This window comes from Psammomys obesus, unplaced genomic scaffold, assembly GCF_907164565.1.
Source record: "Psammomys obesus unplaced genomic scaffold, mPsaObe1.curated_primary_1811, whole genome shotgun sequence".
NCBI lineage: Eukaryota > Metazoa > Chordata > Mammalia > Rodentia > Muridae > Psammomys > Psammomys obesus.
The window spans coordinates 726,413-743,457 of NW_026592510.1; the positions used below are offsets into that span (position 1 = coordinate 726,413).

Here is a 17,045-nt window from a genome sequence, read left to right on the forward strand (position 1 = left end):
TTAAGAAGAAAATAAATTATATATATATATATATATCATACTTCTCCTCCCACCCTGTAACTTAGCTTTTCATTTTCTTAATAAAATCTTTTTTATTCAATTATTTTTATTAATTACAGTTTATTCACTTTGTATCTTCCCTGTACTTCCTCTGTCCTCCCCTCCCAATCCCATCCTCCCTCTTCCCCACCTGTGTTCCTCTCCCAGTCCACTGAAAAGGGAGGTCCTCCTCCCCTTCCCTCTGATCCTAGTCTATCAGGTCTCATCAGGAGTGGCTGCATTGTCTTTTAGACATATAATATAGGATAAACATACTAGAATCTGTACACCTAAGGAAACTAATCAGGAAGGAGGACTCTGACTAAGATGCTAAATCCCCATTCAGAAAGGCAAAGAGGATGGACATCAGAGAAGGGAGAAAACAGGGAACAGGATAGGAGCCTACTGCAGAGGTAGGGCCTCTGAAAGGCTCTACCCTGCAGGGTATTGAGGCAGATGCTGAGACTCATAGCCAAACTTTGGGCAGAGTGCAGGGAATCTTATGAAAGAAGTGGGAAATGGTAAGACCTGGAGAGGACAGGAGCTCTACAAGGACAGCAACAGAGCTAAAATGTCTGGGCAGAGGGGTCTTTTCTGAAACTGATACTCCAGCCAAGGACCACTCATGGAGATGGCCTGGAGCCCCTGCACAGAGGTGGCCTATGGCAGTTCAGTGTCCAAGTGGCCTCCATAGTAATGGGGACAGGGACTGTCTCTGACATGAACTGATTGGCCTGCTCTTTGATCACCTCCCCCTGAGGGGGGAGTAGCCTTACCAGGCCACAGAATAAAATCTTTTAAATGAACAGAAGTCTTAACTTATTTATATTTCCTTATGGTTAATTCCTTGTGCATTCTATTTAAGAAAGTCTTTCTGTCTCTCAGAAAAAAAAAAAACATTTAAAAATACCATGAAGCTGTTTTTCTGTTTTATTTAAAACTGACTTGTGTATAGGTGTAAGGTAAGAATCAAGCTTAACTTTTTAAACCATATGTTGTGCAGCAATTTCTTCCAAATGAAACAATTTTTTTTTATTTTTCAGGATTTATTTTCTTCTTAATTATTTATATATGTGTGGATATGTGCATGTGGGAGCAGGTGTTGGAGGAGTCCAGAGGAGGCACTGGAACCCTCGGAGCTGCAGCTACAGGCCGTTGGCTGTTGCCCGATGTGGGTGCTAGGAACTGAACTTAGATCCACAGTAAGGGCACTCTGTATTCTCAACCTCTGAGTCATCTACCCTTTATCCTGGAGAGAAGTTCTTTAAGTCTCTATAAGTTCTGAAGGAAGACTTGTTAAAATTCTGAAATAAACAACTCCCAAGTCTCAAAAAGTCCCTGAAACTTACCAGGTTCGCAGGCCTCTTTTTTCTCAAGGTTACATACTTCTGAGGAAAAGGGATTCTGACCTCCTGAGCTGTTGTTGCCTACCTTGTGAGTGGCAGAGAGCTCCAGAGTTCTTGCCTTCAGTAGTCAAAATCCATGCTGGGATGAACTTTTGAACATACAGCTGCTTTTGGGTTGTCTGTACTCCTGTAAGTAACCCCTACCATGCTCCTCTAAGTGACTTCAACTAGTGAACTCACTAGTTCACTGAGCTGGACTTTGGTAGTATAATTACTTTGGTCTATTGTTGGTCCCCTGTCTGGAAGGAGTAGCAGGGATGAATATCATGTTTCTCCAGAAAAAGTCTCACAATATTATTTCATTCTGTTGACCCAAAACTATTTATTAAGCAAACCACACTTAATCCTATGCTGTTAACCACAAGACTGTGTATGTATTGATCTGGGGTGTACTTGAGAAATTTTTAATACTTAAACTTATTTTTCTGTTGGCATTTGGATTCTTTTCTCAAGTAGCACTTATTATATATAGTCACTATGCACAAAGCATCATTTCGTCAGAATCACTCCATTTTAAATTTCACCAACCCCTGTAATATAGATACTGATATATTCCTATTTTATAGGTAAGGCAATCAAAACTTAGGGAGTAGAATAATTTTCCTAGAGTTGCCTAACTTGTGAGTGGCAGAAACATGACTCCAGGGAAATTCTAGTTGACTCTGAAGTTGGAGAAGCTTCTGATGGGGGAAGACAATAATGATATTATGTTGTCTGGAAAGAGAAAGACAGAAGAAGGGCTCTACAATAAGACAGGCTGGAGAGATGGTTCAGTGGTAAAGAGCATGTAGTGTTCTGGCAATGCTTCTGGGTTTGATTCCCAGAACTCAGAAGGTAGATCACAGCTGTCTGTAACTCCAGTTCCAGGAACTCTATGCCCTCTTCTGGCCTTCAGGGGCACTGCATGCATGTGATGTACATACATACATACATACATACATACATACATACATACATACATGAAAAACACTCATCCACATAAAATAAAAATGAATTAAAAACCTTTAAAAAACAACAAAAATGTAGAGAATATCTTAACCAAAGTATGCAAATATCAAAGTTTTTCACAGAAGAGGCATTTTAATCTTTTTGTGTACATTGCTAGAGTTTCAAATTCCCTCCAAAGCAAATTTATTATTTCTCTAAGAAAGTGTTATTATTATTATTTTTTTAGCTACCCTCTTGGGTTCCATTGGGGTGCTTAAGATCTTTCCAGCTCTTCAGCTTTAGAAGCACCTTTCATTCCTCCATTCCCTCATCTTGTGTACTTAATTAGCCACAACTGCCATGACTTCCTTCAACTATTGAATTATTTCTCTCCATTCCCAGCACTGCCTGCCATCTGTTCTGACAAGCTTCCACTGTTCCTCCTGCCTCCAGCCATTCCTGTCTTTCGGCATTCTATTAAAGGGGTAATACACTATTAAAACACTACACACAGTGTCTCCTTTTCAAAGCAACAGTGAACATTTATTAAACTTTACTATGTGCACGGAATGATGCTGAACCCTTGAAACACAACATATAAGCTGATTTTCACACCCCTGTTCTGCCAAAGTACCACCTGTATTTTATAACTCTCCTTTATCACTGACCAAATACCAAAGCCTAGTAGACAAGAACATTCTAAATCTGCCGTCAAGATTCCTTTGTGACCTTTTCCTCACTACTCCTTTAAATTCTGCTCCTGATGAAGTGACCCATCATATTCCCCTTAACAGTTCATAGATATTTCTGCCTCCCATCTTTTCCTGAAAGCCCACTGTCTTGACTATTACTCCTCTTCCCATACCCTTTATTATTTAAGATCTACATTTAAATTATAGCTCAAGTCAGATTTCTTCTAGTTTTCCCCCACATTTTGTTTGTTGTTTGTTGTTTGTTGTTTGTCATTGTTATTGTTTTGTTTTTGGAGACAGGGTTTCTCTGTGTAGCTCCTGGACTCACTTTGTATACCAGGCTGGCCTTGAACTCACAGAAATCCACCTGCCTCTGGCTTCCTGAGTGCTGGGATTACAGGTGTGCGCCACTGTGCCTGGCTTCTTTGCCACATTTTGCCAATCTTTTTATCAGGTTATCTGGTTACTTTTCTCCATACAGAAAAAAAAAGTTCCTAATCTTCTCAAGTGTCAAAACTGTCAGGGCCATATTGAAAGGATATATTAGACACCAGCATGCAACAGATGGATTTGTGTCTATTTACTTCCTCACGACTTGAGAAAGTTAATTTCTCTAAATCTGCTTCCTTGTATATAAAATAGCAATGATAGTGCTTTGTCTTGTTTAATACATTTTAAAAATGTGTATGTATGTGCATTTTTGTGGGTATAAAGTTGTAGGCATGATAGCATGTATGTGGAGGCCAGGGGACAGCCCAGATGTTGGTCCTCAGATGCCTTCCACCTTTCATTTGAGACAGAGCATCTCTTAACCCAGGACAGGTAGGTGAGTCTCATTGGTCCATGAACTTCCAGCGAGCCGCATATTTTGTCTTTTTTCATATGACTACTGAGATTACAGGGGTACACCACCATGCCTAGCTTTTTATGTGGATTCTGAGGATTCAAATTCAGGCTCTCATGCTTGCAAGGCAAGTACTTAACCACCAACTCATCTCCATCCCCTCAACAAATATTTCGGACAGTTATATATCTGCCATTGTGCTGAGAACTGAGTATTACAAAAGAGAGGCATGGTCCCTATTCTTGTGGAGCTAATATCTCAGTGGTGGAGGCTGGGATCAACCATTAGCGTGTATATTTGTGGACAGTTGCTATTGAAACTGAGGTCTGAGTTATGATAATCTCACCCAGTCTGTGAGCCAGTTTAGTTATGAAAAGCTTTTCTTTTATGTATGCTGGGGTTGGGAGGATAAGAAGAGTTATGAAGATAACAGAAAGGGGATTCCAGATGTAGGAAGAAGCAAATATGAGGCCTGGGTGAGTCATATCCAATGTAGTGGGGACTTGAAATAGCAGATAGTTCGGGCTATCTGTTGATATTGCTGACATAAAAAAAAACAAAACAAACAAAAAAAAACAACAAAAAACATAGCTCTTACTGCAAAGAGAGTAACAGAGTCTGTTCTACGACCAAGTAAGGCTGACCACATCCAGGGAAGACAGATTTAGTATCTCAAACACCATGTTACAAATTGGACAATTTCATGAAATTTTATAATAAAGAAAGTCATAGATCAAGAAACTTTCAGATACATTGGTGGTATGATGGGCATACTTGATTGTCAATTTTACCACATCTGAAATTAACTAAATCCCAAGTGGCTGGGTACATCTGTGAGGGATATTTTCTTAATTAAAATAATTTGAAGTGGGAAGATCCACTTTTAATCCAGATCTTTTGAGGTAGGAAGATCCACCTTTAATCTGGGCTACATCTTCTCTGGCTGCCTATATAAAGGACAGGAAGAAGGAAACTTGCCTTCCTTGCCTGATTACTGTTACAAGTCCTTCACTGGCATTAGAGCCTACTTCTTTGGGATTCCAGCATATACTTAAAGACAAACTGAGACAAGTTGTTCAGTTCAGCCTCGTGAACTGAACCCTACTGGATTCTTGGAACTTTCATTGGTAGGCAGACATTATTGGACTAGCCAAAACACAGCCTATAAGCCATTCAAATAAGTAGCCATCCTACACACACACACACACACACACACACACACACGCACACACACACACACATTATGTAAGTTCTGTTCCTCTAGAGAACCGTGACTAATACAGGTGATAACAGCAAGTAGATGGGTTACAGCCAAGTAGGAGAAATCTCTGCTATAGGCCTCAGATGGCATCTGATGACATTTTTCACCACAGGATTGATGAAAGGTAGAAGACTGTACTTTCCAAAAGCACTTACCTAGTCTTCACAAGGATCTTATAACCGTGGGTAACACGTGGTTAGTTATTTGGAGGGTTAAAGATAGCTCAAAATATTTAGCATTGCATCTGACTCTCTATAACTTGAAATTGTAATTGACCAATCAACCTTGTAGAATGATTAACATGGGTGCTTTTTCTTGTTTTTCCATTCACAGCATATAGCAAACCATCCCAAAAGTTGGTTGCTTGAAGCAACATTTAATTTGCATGAATCTACAGTGTGGGTGGGACTTGGTGAAGATGGCTCAGGTCTGTCTTCCAGCAAGGAGACAGAAAGGGTCAGGCAGAGGCTGCATCATCTGTTACAACTCAGCTTCAGAAGTCCCTCTGCACTATTTCAGTACAGCACTGACATCTGAAGCAGAGACAGCAGATATCAGGTTACCATGGAGAAGTATCAATGTCACGTCATCTTTTTAATTAAAAAGTATTCATATGACTGTGAAAAATGAAGAATGTTCATACATAAAGTATCAGCAGAACTTTCATAAAACCGTGGCTTGAAATTTTACCATCATCCATCTCTTGCTGTTATCTCTACTTACCATTGCATTTTGTTGCTTTGAATTACATAACGTCAACACACATTTACATTTTTGTAATCATTGATAACATGTCTTAAAGCCTGGCCTATATATTTCTATATGTCATATATTTATGATATATGATAGAATGCATTAATTTTATCATTTTATATGCTCTGTCTTTCTAACTAGCCAGACTTTGAGATAAAGCTTTTTTTGCTTTTTGTGTTTGTTTTTATTTTCATATCTGTAATTCCAAAGACTGCCTCACCCAGAGCAAGTACTTAATGGGAGTTTGTGTCTTTCAATATTGAATTGTCACTGCTCTCTTGAGATTTTTTCATCAGGTAAGTTTTCTGTCCTATGTTGTTTCAAATTCAGATTATGTGGTCTATCCATGGTATATATTTTATACTTAATGTCTCTAGTAGTTACTGATTTCGAAGCAAAAATGAAAACCTTTGATTGAATGGAAAATAGAAACACATATCTAATCAGAAGCTGCTTCGGATATAATCATGAGCTGAGGAATGGGAGCTAAAGTGTGTGGGAAGGAAAGCACTGCCCAGCTTCAAACACCTGTTGACCTGCAGAGTCAAGATCTGTGCCTACCTCCCTCATGTGTAAAACAAAGCTTGTGTTGGGGAGATGGTATCTAACAGTTCTATTGCTGTGAGGAGACACATGAGCAAGGCCACTTATAAACGAAAACATTTCATTGGGGTCTTGCTTATGGTTTCGGAGGGTGGTTGCGGAGGGTGAATTTATGATAATCATGGCAGTGAGCTTGGCAGCAGAGAGACATGGTGCTGGACCAGTAGCTGAGAGCTCATATCCTGATCCACAAGTTACAGGCTAGGGGTAAGGGGAAAATAGACATAGATAGGTAGAAAGATGTGTGTGTGTGTGTGTGTGTGTGTGGAGAGAGAAAGAGAGAGAGAGAGAGAGAGAGAGAGAGAGAGAGAGACTGTGCCTCTTGGCTTTTGAAACCTCAAAGCCCATCCCAGTAACACAGGATTGTTGGAAAACTAAAATGAAGTTTACAGATAAAAGGTGCTAAAAAGGAACAAAAATGCTAATGTATGTCAAATATTGGTATAAAGGAGTTGGATATAGATGTTCTGGACTTATTAGTAATAAATAGAAGGATGAAGTACTTAGTTTTTAGGTATTATTAAAAAATGACTGCCCGACAAAATAATTCAATATAATATCAAGTTATGAGCCTTCCTGTTGTTTATAGTTTCTTAAGAAAACATTTTTATCGCAGTGTAATTCAAATGGATCTTGAAATACATAAATTTATAATCATGAAATTAAAAAGATCACACTCACTGCTCTGGGATCAGGGTGTGTCTATCTATAATTTGCTGCCAGAAATGAAAAAAAGTCTTGAACTGATTGACAGGGATATTGTCATTTATTGTTTAGGATAAACAGTGTAAAAAGGCATGTATATTGAGTGCTGGAGTTTTTCTTAAAATGGGGCCGCTGTAAAAGCCAGAAACACGCCAGTCCTATTCAACAAATGTTTTAGTAGCTTCTGCGATTTCAAAGTCTCTGTGTTGGGTGCAGAAGAAGAGATGAATAACCGCTGCTGCTGGAGAGAGACAAGATCTGAACGCAGTGGAAAGCGGAGTGGGACTTCAGGGTGCAGGAAAAGCACGATGCTGGAAGAACCTGGTGGGGCTTTGAATAATTTAATTTTGCCTGCCTGCCTGTCTTTTTTTTTTTTTTTTTTAATTCTATATTGGATGTCCTTTCCGCATTTGCTAGGTCGCTTATTGGCAGAGAATCCGCGACCCTGTGAAATCTTTCCCATTCCCCATTTGTTCCTTTCCCCACCAATTTGATCTCTTCAGCCTCCAGCACTGCATTTGGAACAGTATCTATTGTGTGGGTGGCAGAACACGGAGAAGCTATTTTTGTTCTAATTAAGAGCACTGTTTTCGTGGGGGAAGAGGAGGGGTAATAAGGCGGATCTGAGGCTGAGCCGCTTGCTGGGCGAGGATGTTCCCTGGAGGGAGGCGTTACTAAGGTTACTAGAGAGAGGACCGCAGGTGACAGGCAGGGTTTTTTTTCTATAGAAAGATACATTTTCCAATGAAGGGCTGGGCTGGGCTGCGGACAGTGCGACATTGTACTACGTTGGATTCCCTAGAGGAAAAGGGAGGTGGCCTAAAAGGAAAATGAGGGACCAAAGCAGGCAGCCTTTGCTTCCTCTTCCGGGCCTTTTCTTCCGCCGTCATTGTTTCCTTCGAGCCATTATGGCTGGAGCACAAGATCTGCGCGCCGGAGAACGGTGCCTTGTAGATGTGACACGCCTCTGAGCCTGGCCGGAAGTTGCCCCGAGCCGGTACCCGTAGGGACAGGCAAGCCGCGGGTGTTGGCTGTGGCGCAGGCGGCGGCGCTGCGTGGCTCTGGAGGACCGGCGCGGACCTGCAGCGGCTCGCTGAGGCCGTGGGTCGCCGCTGCAGCTGCCAGGACTTTTGGGGCGAACTTGCGAGACAGAGAGGAGCGGAAGGGAAGGGGTGTGTAAGGAGGGCCGTGGGCGTATTTGGTGTCAGGAAGGACTTTTGAAACTGGTTCCTCATGGTAGTTGATTGTAATTTTTATTTTGACAGATTCTGGAGGTAGCAGATGCCCAGTTCTCGAGATTGTTTTAACTCCAGTCGATTGATATCATGATTTGAACGAGAGCTTTTTAGTGAAGCTACTGAGTTAAGATAGCTCATGGGATGGTTGAAGCTGCCAGAGTTGAAAAAGAAATACGGGGAGCCGAGGAAGGAAGTGGTGCTGGGAATGAGGGGTCAAGATACTAGTTCATATTTACAGGGTTTACTGTACTAGGTACAGTACAAACCCTTTATGCTTGATGGCTCATTTATTCCTTCGGGGTCCGGACTCCTTTTAACCTTTACATAAGTGGGAAAGAAAGAAAACAAATATAAATGAAAAACATCTGTGTCAGACCTTGGATTCTGCTAATCTCCAGACTCCACAGTATGGTTTTTCACCATCAAAATATGAAGAAAGTGAGGATATAGGTTGAGAGGATATTATAATTTGAACAAGTGTGATAAAATGTGCTAAAAGGTGTTAAGTCCAGAGTCAGCCAGGGAAGTTGGGAACTGTGACCGGCAAACCTGTGGCTCCCAGCTTGGCTTTGGTCTTCTCTTTAGCATTTTGGGGTTAAGAAAGAGAAGTATATACTCACACACTTAAGTTGGAAGATCGAATTACAGAGACTCATAGAATTTAACAATTTGACATAGCTACCTTATTTAACAGATGAACAAAGCCCCAAGAAAGGTCCTGACGTAAGGAAGGTAATCAAGAATGGAAACATTGTCTATCCTAGTTATATCCTTGCTGCTACAAATGCTAAAGTTAAAGAAAAGTTACTCTCACTTTACCTGGCCTAGTTTCTTTCAGCTGTAGAGATTAAAACCTACCCATACCCCTATTAATGTTTCCCAAATTCTGTGCACTTGACACAAATACTAAAGTTAAACATAGTATAATTTGACCTGCATTGGCTCCTTTCAGCTGTAGGAATTGAATATTGATGACATACAATAGTGAAATAATCCATTTCTTTGTGTGTATTCCAAGTTCTGGGTGATTCTGGAATTGGATGCCTTTTTAGACATAATTGGGTGACAGCTGGGGCTTGTCAGCACCTCCAAGAATGTCAATCTAGAAATAAACAATAAAACTAAGCCTAGAGGTAAGGTAATTTATTTTAAGGAAACCTCAAACAGAACTGATGTTTAAAAAATTAAGGGAAAAATTTAATCAGTTGGTACTGTACTGTTCCAAGCACAAATTCTGTTAAGTTGTGCCTAGTCATATTCACAAGAGACTGTTGAAACTGGGGCCTTAAGAATCAAGTAGATTAGGTTAGCCGCTTGCTTTGTAAAGTTGGTTTTGCGCTTGACTCTTCTCATTCCTAAAATGTAAGTGCTTGTTTTTAAGTTAAAAAATGATAAGTATTATGTACTTATCACTGCGTCTATTACAAAGTGATAACATAGTCATTCGTTGTGTAATAAGAAAGACAATTAATTACATCTTGCAATTTCATTTTTCAAACATCACAGAGTATGGTTGCACAGTAGTATAGCCATCAAACACTATACTACAGACAGCCCCAAAACTCATCTTTCCAGCCTATGAACGTATTCAGCGTGTAATCATTGCTGTAGATAATTATAATGTTATTTTCACACTTAGGCATAGCTATGTAAAAGGTGTAGTTGAAGTGCTAGGCAATACTTTCTCAGCTTTGTAAATTTTTTAGTGCTCTGTCAGTGACAGAGCCATCTATAGAGGTACACAACACAGATGAAGGTGATGCGTTGCTGCCCCTTGAATGCAGTCACTTTTCAGCATCCGGGCTTAGGTTTCACCAGAAAGGCCAATGATTAACTTCCATCTTCTCTTAACAGCAACTAAGGGTGGAAAACATTTGCATTTCTGAAATATCCGTCTGTTATTTCAAAAAGAGTGGAAGTTTTAGACGACTTCATAGCCCATAGTCAGTGATCTGTCTACCACATCTTGTAAAACTTGTGGCTGTCTAAGATCACTTCATTTCCATTCTTGTGTTTCCTGGATATTTGGCAGCTCAGGGTCTACACAGCTGACTTCATACTCCTTTGCAGATGCACGGGCATGGAGGCTACGACTCTGACTTTAGTGATGAGGAGCAAGGTGGAGAACCCAGCAGAAAGAAGAAGTAAGTCTTTATTGATCCATAGTTCATGTTATTTCTAGATGGACATGAAGTATGTGTGAGATTTTCTTCGTTACACTGTAATAAATGGATTTAAATTTGGAGGTAGTTGTGGGAAAAATGAGTTTTGTTGTGAAGAGGTTTATTGAAAGGGAAGGAGGGAAAAGGAAGGATTTCTCTATTGCGTGTATGTGTGTATGTGTTATGGTTTGTTAAGACTGTGCCTGCAAATGTCACAGCTTAAAGGGGGCTTAGTCACAAGTGCTTACCTTCCATGGGAGTTCTGTGTGGAGGATGAATTATAATTCAGAAAAGTTGTTATATTTACTTGAATGAGCAGGTCAGAATTGGGATGACCAAGATCCTCTAGCACACAAACCCTGGTTGTCACAAGAACACATTCTTTTCTTGTTGTCATTTTTGTTTTCTGAGACAGTTTCATTATGTAGTTCAGGCTGTCCTGGAATTCTCTATATGGCCCAGGCTGTCCTAAACTCAAACAATCTTAGCTTCCCTACCTCTGGGATTCCACGTATGAGTGCCATGTCCAGATCCAGGCTACATCCTCACCATGTTGCTGTGTTTAGGGGCATTGTTCTTGGCTTTCAGTGCTTAGAAACTTCATGTTACATATTAACATAGGAGTGCTTGAGTCATAGTACCAGAACTTGGAGAAACTGGTCTACAGTGAGATTAATATGTTAGGTGTGCTAACTAGGACTGAACATTTTATAAGACCATCAGTCTTCATGAACAACAAAAAGAATACTAATAATTATAAAATATTACAGCAATGTATGTTTTCTAGATTTCCATTAAGAAACATTACTTTCTGGTCTGAGGATTCTAATTTGGTAGAATGCTTACCTAGGATACATAAAGCCCCAGTTCAGTCCCCAGTGCTATGAAAAACCAAGATCAGTGGCACATGCCCTTGAGAGGTAGATAAAGAGCATCAGGAGTTCAGACTTATCCTTGGTTATAGTATGAGTTCTGAGCCAGCCTGGGTTACATAAGGACCCTCCCTCAAAAGAGATATTTATTTTTAAATTTGTTTATTCATTTTATATCTTGATTGTAGCCCTTCCCCCTTCTCTCATTTTTACCATCCCCTCTTGTCCCCCTATTCCCCTTCTCCTAGTCTTCAGACACCCTCCCCTCCCCGCCGACACACTCATTAATCCATCCCAGCACATCAAGTCCAATCAGGGCCAAACACATCTTCTTCCCTGTTGCCTGGTGAGGCAGCTTCACCACAGGGAAGTGATCAAAAAGCAGGTAACAGAGTCCATGTCAGAGATAGCCCCTGCTCCCCTTACTAGGAATCCCAAATGAAGCCGAACTGCCTATCAGCTACGTATGTGTATGGGCCCTACGACCAGTCCATGAATGATCCTTGGTTGGTGCTTCAGTCTCTGCAAGCCCCTGTGGGCCCTGGTTAGTTGGCTCTGTTAGTTTTCTTGTGGAGCTCTTGTCCCCTTCACATCCTTCTCTCCTTCCCTCTACTTTTCTGCAAGACTCCCTAAGCTTCACCCAATGTTTGGCTGTGAGTCTCAGCATCTGTTTCAATCTGCGGCTGGGTGGAGCCTCTCAGAGGACAGCTATCAAAATGATATTTTAAAAATAGAATTTGAGCAGACTTAGTTGGGTACTATGGTCCAGGGTTCTATTGTTTGTGCCAGTAAGGTTGATCGTTGTGGTCAGTATCCTCTAGGTCAACCTTTCTTTTCCATAAGTTTTAATTGTTAAATCTTTATTATGCCTACTTTATAGATAAGTAATCTTATAATAAGATTAGGGTGGTAAATGATTGAGTCAGGAAGTGAACTAGGAACCTGGCTGGTTGGAACCAGCCATTTTATAAGTATTAAAATTAAGATGTAAAATGTTTCATTAAAGATCAGTGAATTTTTTAAAGTTAAGTCTTTAGTTATTTGAATTGATGTGTTACTTTTTTTTTTTGTTGTGAACCAGTGCCTGACAAGAAGACATTGAAAGGTTTGTTTTGGCTCAGGATATAAGAAGGTATAGTCAGGCAGGGGTAACACCTGGAGGAGGAGCATGAAATAGCTGTGTCAGCAGTGAGGAAGCCAAGAGCAGATAGAAAGTGAGGCCCATGTTATAAAATCTCAGTCCTTCTGCATCCAGCAAGGCTCCACCTTCCCAGAACAGCACCACCAGCTGAGCCCAAGTGTTCAGTAGTTACAGGAAACATTCACCCTCAGACTGCCACAGCCAAGACACAGGCTACTGGTAGAATGCTTGCTGAGCAATCATGAACGTGTGAAGAATTAGGCAGCCCCTTTCAAGAATACTAACTCTTAATAATTTTTCTTTTTACCACACTAGGACAATCGAAGATGAGTTGCTGCTTGCAAAACCATTTCAAAAAGAAAAACATGGAAAGGTGGCCCATAAGCAAGTGGCCGCAGACCTGCTGGACAGGGAAGAAGCAAGAAATAGAAGGTTTCATCTCATAGCTATGGATGCCGTATCCTTTTTATAGTCCTATTTTTATAACTAATAGAATATTTCAAAATATGCTTGGTAACCATGTTTTATAATTTTTAAAAATCAAAATATTGTCAAGTTGGATAAACTAATTTTATTTTTACAAGTTAGTAATTGTTGATATAGAAAGTTACCATTTATGTTTTCAGGTATAATTCTCTTTTGCTAATATATAGAAAAATATAGAGGTAAAAATAATGAAAAATATTAGTTGTGGTCTATAAATAGACTTCAAAAGTCTATGAACTTCCAAGTGTTTCAGCCGGTTCTCGTCAGGCTTCTAGCATTTCCCTTTTCTGTTCTTGTCTTCTTTAACATCGTTTTAATTTATTCCCACCCTACCTGGTTCTTGGCTATTTTAAGTTTTGCAAAACATGTTTTAAAATCAAATCTGTCTGAGTGCCATCCCTAAGGCTGCTGTTACTCTGTTCCTCAGTTGTGACTGGAGACAATGTTTAAGCTGTAGGTCAGTCAGACTGTGTCATGGTACAACTATACTGACCTCACACTACTGTGGGGTATTAGAGAACAGGAGAGGTGAGGTGTTTCTGAGCGTTCGCCCCAGCTCAGGGCTGAGAAAAGGAAGCACTACACTAGGGTTGTCTGGCTCATTTTTGTGTCATTCTTTTCCTTTAAGTTATTGTGTCCTGGATTTTTTTTAAAAAAATTTCTCTTACCTCTTAACCAATTGGAAGCTTAGCTTAATGGTCTAATTTTTCATAAACATCTAAACATATGTTCTGCCTTCTCTGACACTTTCATTAAGGGTGTTAGGGCACCTAGTGAGAATGAAAGTATAGGTGCTGCTTTTTTGACATGGATGGTAGAGGACCCCAGCATTTTTATCTTGAGGGGTTAGGGTTAGCTAGAGTGGAGTAGTCATTATGTTAAGGGTCTTAAAGGTCTTTCTGGGTATGGTGGCACAGGCCTGCAATCCCTGCATTCAGGAGGCAGAGGCAGGAAGATCTCTGAATTTGAGACCAGCATGGGTGGTCTACATTGTGAGCTCCAAGCCAGCCAGTCCCCTGTCTCAAAAAGAAGAAGAAGAAGAGGAGGAGGAGGAGGAGGAGGAAGAGGAAGAAGAAGAAGAAAAGAAGAGAGAGACAGTAGTCTTCCTAGAATGGGTGTTGGCCTTTTGGTGAGAGAGAGCAAGCTGTTGGGAGGGAGAGCAGACTGTTGTAATTATTTCAGCCTATGTCTATTAATGTTTTCAAGTTGCTAGCATTACCTCCAAGGCTGGGATAGATAAGGAAAAAAAAAAAAAAAAGTCCTGGGGTATGTAGTTCAACACAAGGACAGTCCCTGATGTGCCTTTGATCACCACTTTTTACAGGCTTGTATTTGTTTTTATATGTAATGCCCAAAGTTGGAGTTGTAAGTTTAAGGAATAGGGAGGAATATGTCTGTCTACTGTGTCTCCTGGAAGCCAAGCTCCCGTTGACATGTTTTTTCTCAAGGAGAAGTTGTGTTGACCGCAGCCCTGCCTGTTGCCTTTGACTGATTATGCTAGTGGAGCTGCACAGTGACGGCAGACCACGAATGCAAGGCCTGCAAAAGCTGTCATCTGGCTCCTATGGAAAGAGCTGTCTGCTCCAATAGCGCCCAGTTAGTGACAGTTGCAGAGTTTGAACCCAGGTGTTTGAGCTGCCTCCCCGTTGACTTCATGTTGTTGTTTTTATATATATTTTCAAAATTTGTATTTGCATCAGTGTTCTGCCTGCATGTATGTCTGTGTGAGGGTGTTAGTTCCCCTGGAACAGACAGTTGTGAGTTACCATGTGGGGGCTGGGAATTGAACCCAGGTCCTCTGGAACCCAGATCCTCTGCTCTTAACCGCTGAGTCACCTCTCCAGCCCCCATTTCATGTTTTTATTAAGTATTCTATTAGAATAGGCTGTGGTTGGTGAAATCACTATGTCCTTACGGATACAGTCACACAAGTTAAGACAGTTCATTTTGCATGTGCTTGGGTATGGAAAATGCCAAGGTTTTAAAACAAACATGAAATGTTTACATATCTTGTTTTTCTGCATGAAAAATATACATGGTGTGTGCATTTTCTGAATATTAAAAGAAAGTTTAAAAATTTGCTGTGGGGCTGGAGAAATGGCTCAGCAGTAAAGAGCACTGTCTGCTCTTCTGGAGGTCCTGAGTTCAATTCCACATGGTGGCTCACAACCATCTGTAATGTGATCTAATGCCCTCTTCTGGTGTGCAGGTGTACATGCAGATAGAACATTCATATACATTAAGTAACTAACTAAATGAATAAATAAATCTAAAAAAAAATTTACTGTGATTTATTTATTTCATTTCTTTTTGAGAATTTTTCTTTCCAGGTCTGTAAAGAATTGTGTTGGCAATTTGATGGGAATTGCATTAAATCTGTAGATTGCTTTTGGTAAGATGGCCATTTTTACTATGTTAATCCTGCCAAGCCATGAGCGTGGGAGATCTTTCCATCTTCTCATATCTTCCTCTAATTCTTTCTTCAGAGACTTGAAATTTTTTTCATACAAGTCTTTGACTTGCTTGGTTAGGGTTACACCAAGGTACTTTATGTCATTTGTGGCTATTGTGAATGGTGTTGTTTCTCTAATTTCTTTCTCAGCCCTTTTGTCTTTTGTATACAGGAGTGCTACTGATTTTTTTGAGTTAATTCTGTAACCGGCCACTTTGCTAAAGGTGTTTATCAGCTGTAGGAGTTCCCTGGTAGAGTTTTTGGGGTCACTCATGTATACTATCATATCATCTGCAAATAGTGATAATTTGACTTCTTCCTTTCCCATCTGTATCCCCTTGATCTCCTTCAACTGTCTTATTGCTCTAGCAAGGACTTCCAGCACTATGTTGAAGAGATATGGAGAGAGTGGGCAGCCTTGTCTTGTCCCTGATTTCAGTGGGATTGCTTTAAGTTTCTCTCCGTTCAGTTTGATGTTGGCTATAGGCTTGCTGTAAATCGCCTTTACTATGTTTAGATATGTGCCTTGTATCCCTGATCTCTCCAGTACTTTAAACATGAATGGATGTTGGATTTTGTCAAATGCTTTTTCAGCATCTAGGGAGATTATCATGTGGTTTTTTTCTTTCAGTTTGTTAATATGGTTTCATTTCTTTTTGAGATACTGTCTCACACTTAGGAACTCTTGTTGCTCCTCCTACCTCAGCCTTTTAAATGCTGGCATTATAGATGTGAGGCACCACACCTGCCCTTCTGACTTTTTATGTTTGCTTTTTGTTCTTGAAACCTTGATGTTGGTGGGCTTTAATTTTATAAACATTATATCACATTTTATATACTTTAATTATTACATTGTGTAACAATGGAGGATAAATTCTGATTTTTACCTTTAATTTAGAAGCCACAATTTCTTTATTTGTAATACTGTGGTTATTAGACTAGATGAGAGAATAAAGTTGTGTGCAGTCTAGAAACAGAACAGGAAGCTCCTTCTTTCCCCTGATGGTGATACTTTTTTATTACAAGAATAACATTTGCATGAAAAAAATTACAGACATTCCAAAAATGCTTGAAATGTTTTCAGCAGAAAGTGACAATCTACTGTGCAGTAGTCCCTCTTGATTTATATATTTAAAAATGCTAGATAGACTCATGCCATGCTTTCTTTTTATTTGGTAATATGTTAAATGGAATAACTTCTGAACAGTTACAACATTCCTTAATGTTTTGCATTTCAGTATCAAAGGCACACAAAGTTTGTAAATGACTATATTTTGTACTATGGTGGCAAAAGAGAGGATTTTAAACGGTTGGGGTAAGTATTGTGGGTAGGGCAAGAACGTATGATTTTCTAGGCCTTCTATTGTAAATCCCATGGCAACAGGTCTCAGGGAGCTTGCTCACCTATTGAACCAGGTATGATACTGGCAATAACAGTACACATGAGAAATGTTCTTGTGTCTG

General features: G+C 40.0%; 1 protein-coding gene across 2 annotated transcripts in view; it reads left to right on the forward strand.

Annotated features, from left to right (window-relative positions):
* Nucleotides 1-8,198: 8,198 nt before the first annotated feature.
* Nucleotides 8,199-17,045, forward strand: part of LOC129681886 (protein FRA10AC1 homolog) — a 32,511-nt gene continuing 23,664 nt past the window's right edge. For both annotated transcript variants that reach the window (XM_055614103.1, XM_055614104.1), the window contains exons 1-4: nucleotides 8,199-8,402; nucleotides 10,539-10,612; nucleotides 12,959-13,100; nucleotides 16,820-16,896. In XM_055614103.1, the coding sequence (XP_055470078.1) occupies nucleotides 10,539-10,612; nucleotides 12,959-13,100; nucleotides 16,820-16,896 (293 nt within the window). In that variant the 5' untranslated portion in view covers nucleotides 8,199-8,402. The remainder of the gene's footprint in view (nucleotides 8,403-10,538; nucleotides 10,613-12,958; nucleotides 13,101-16,819; nucleotides 16,897-17,045) is intronic.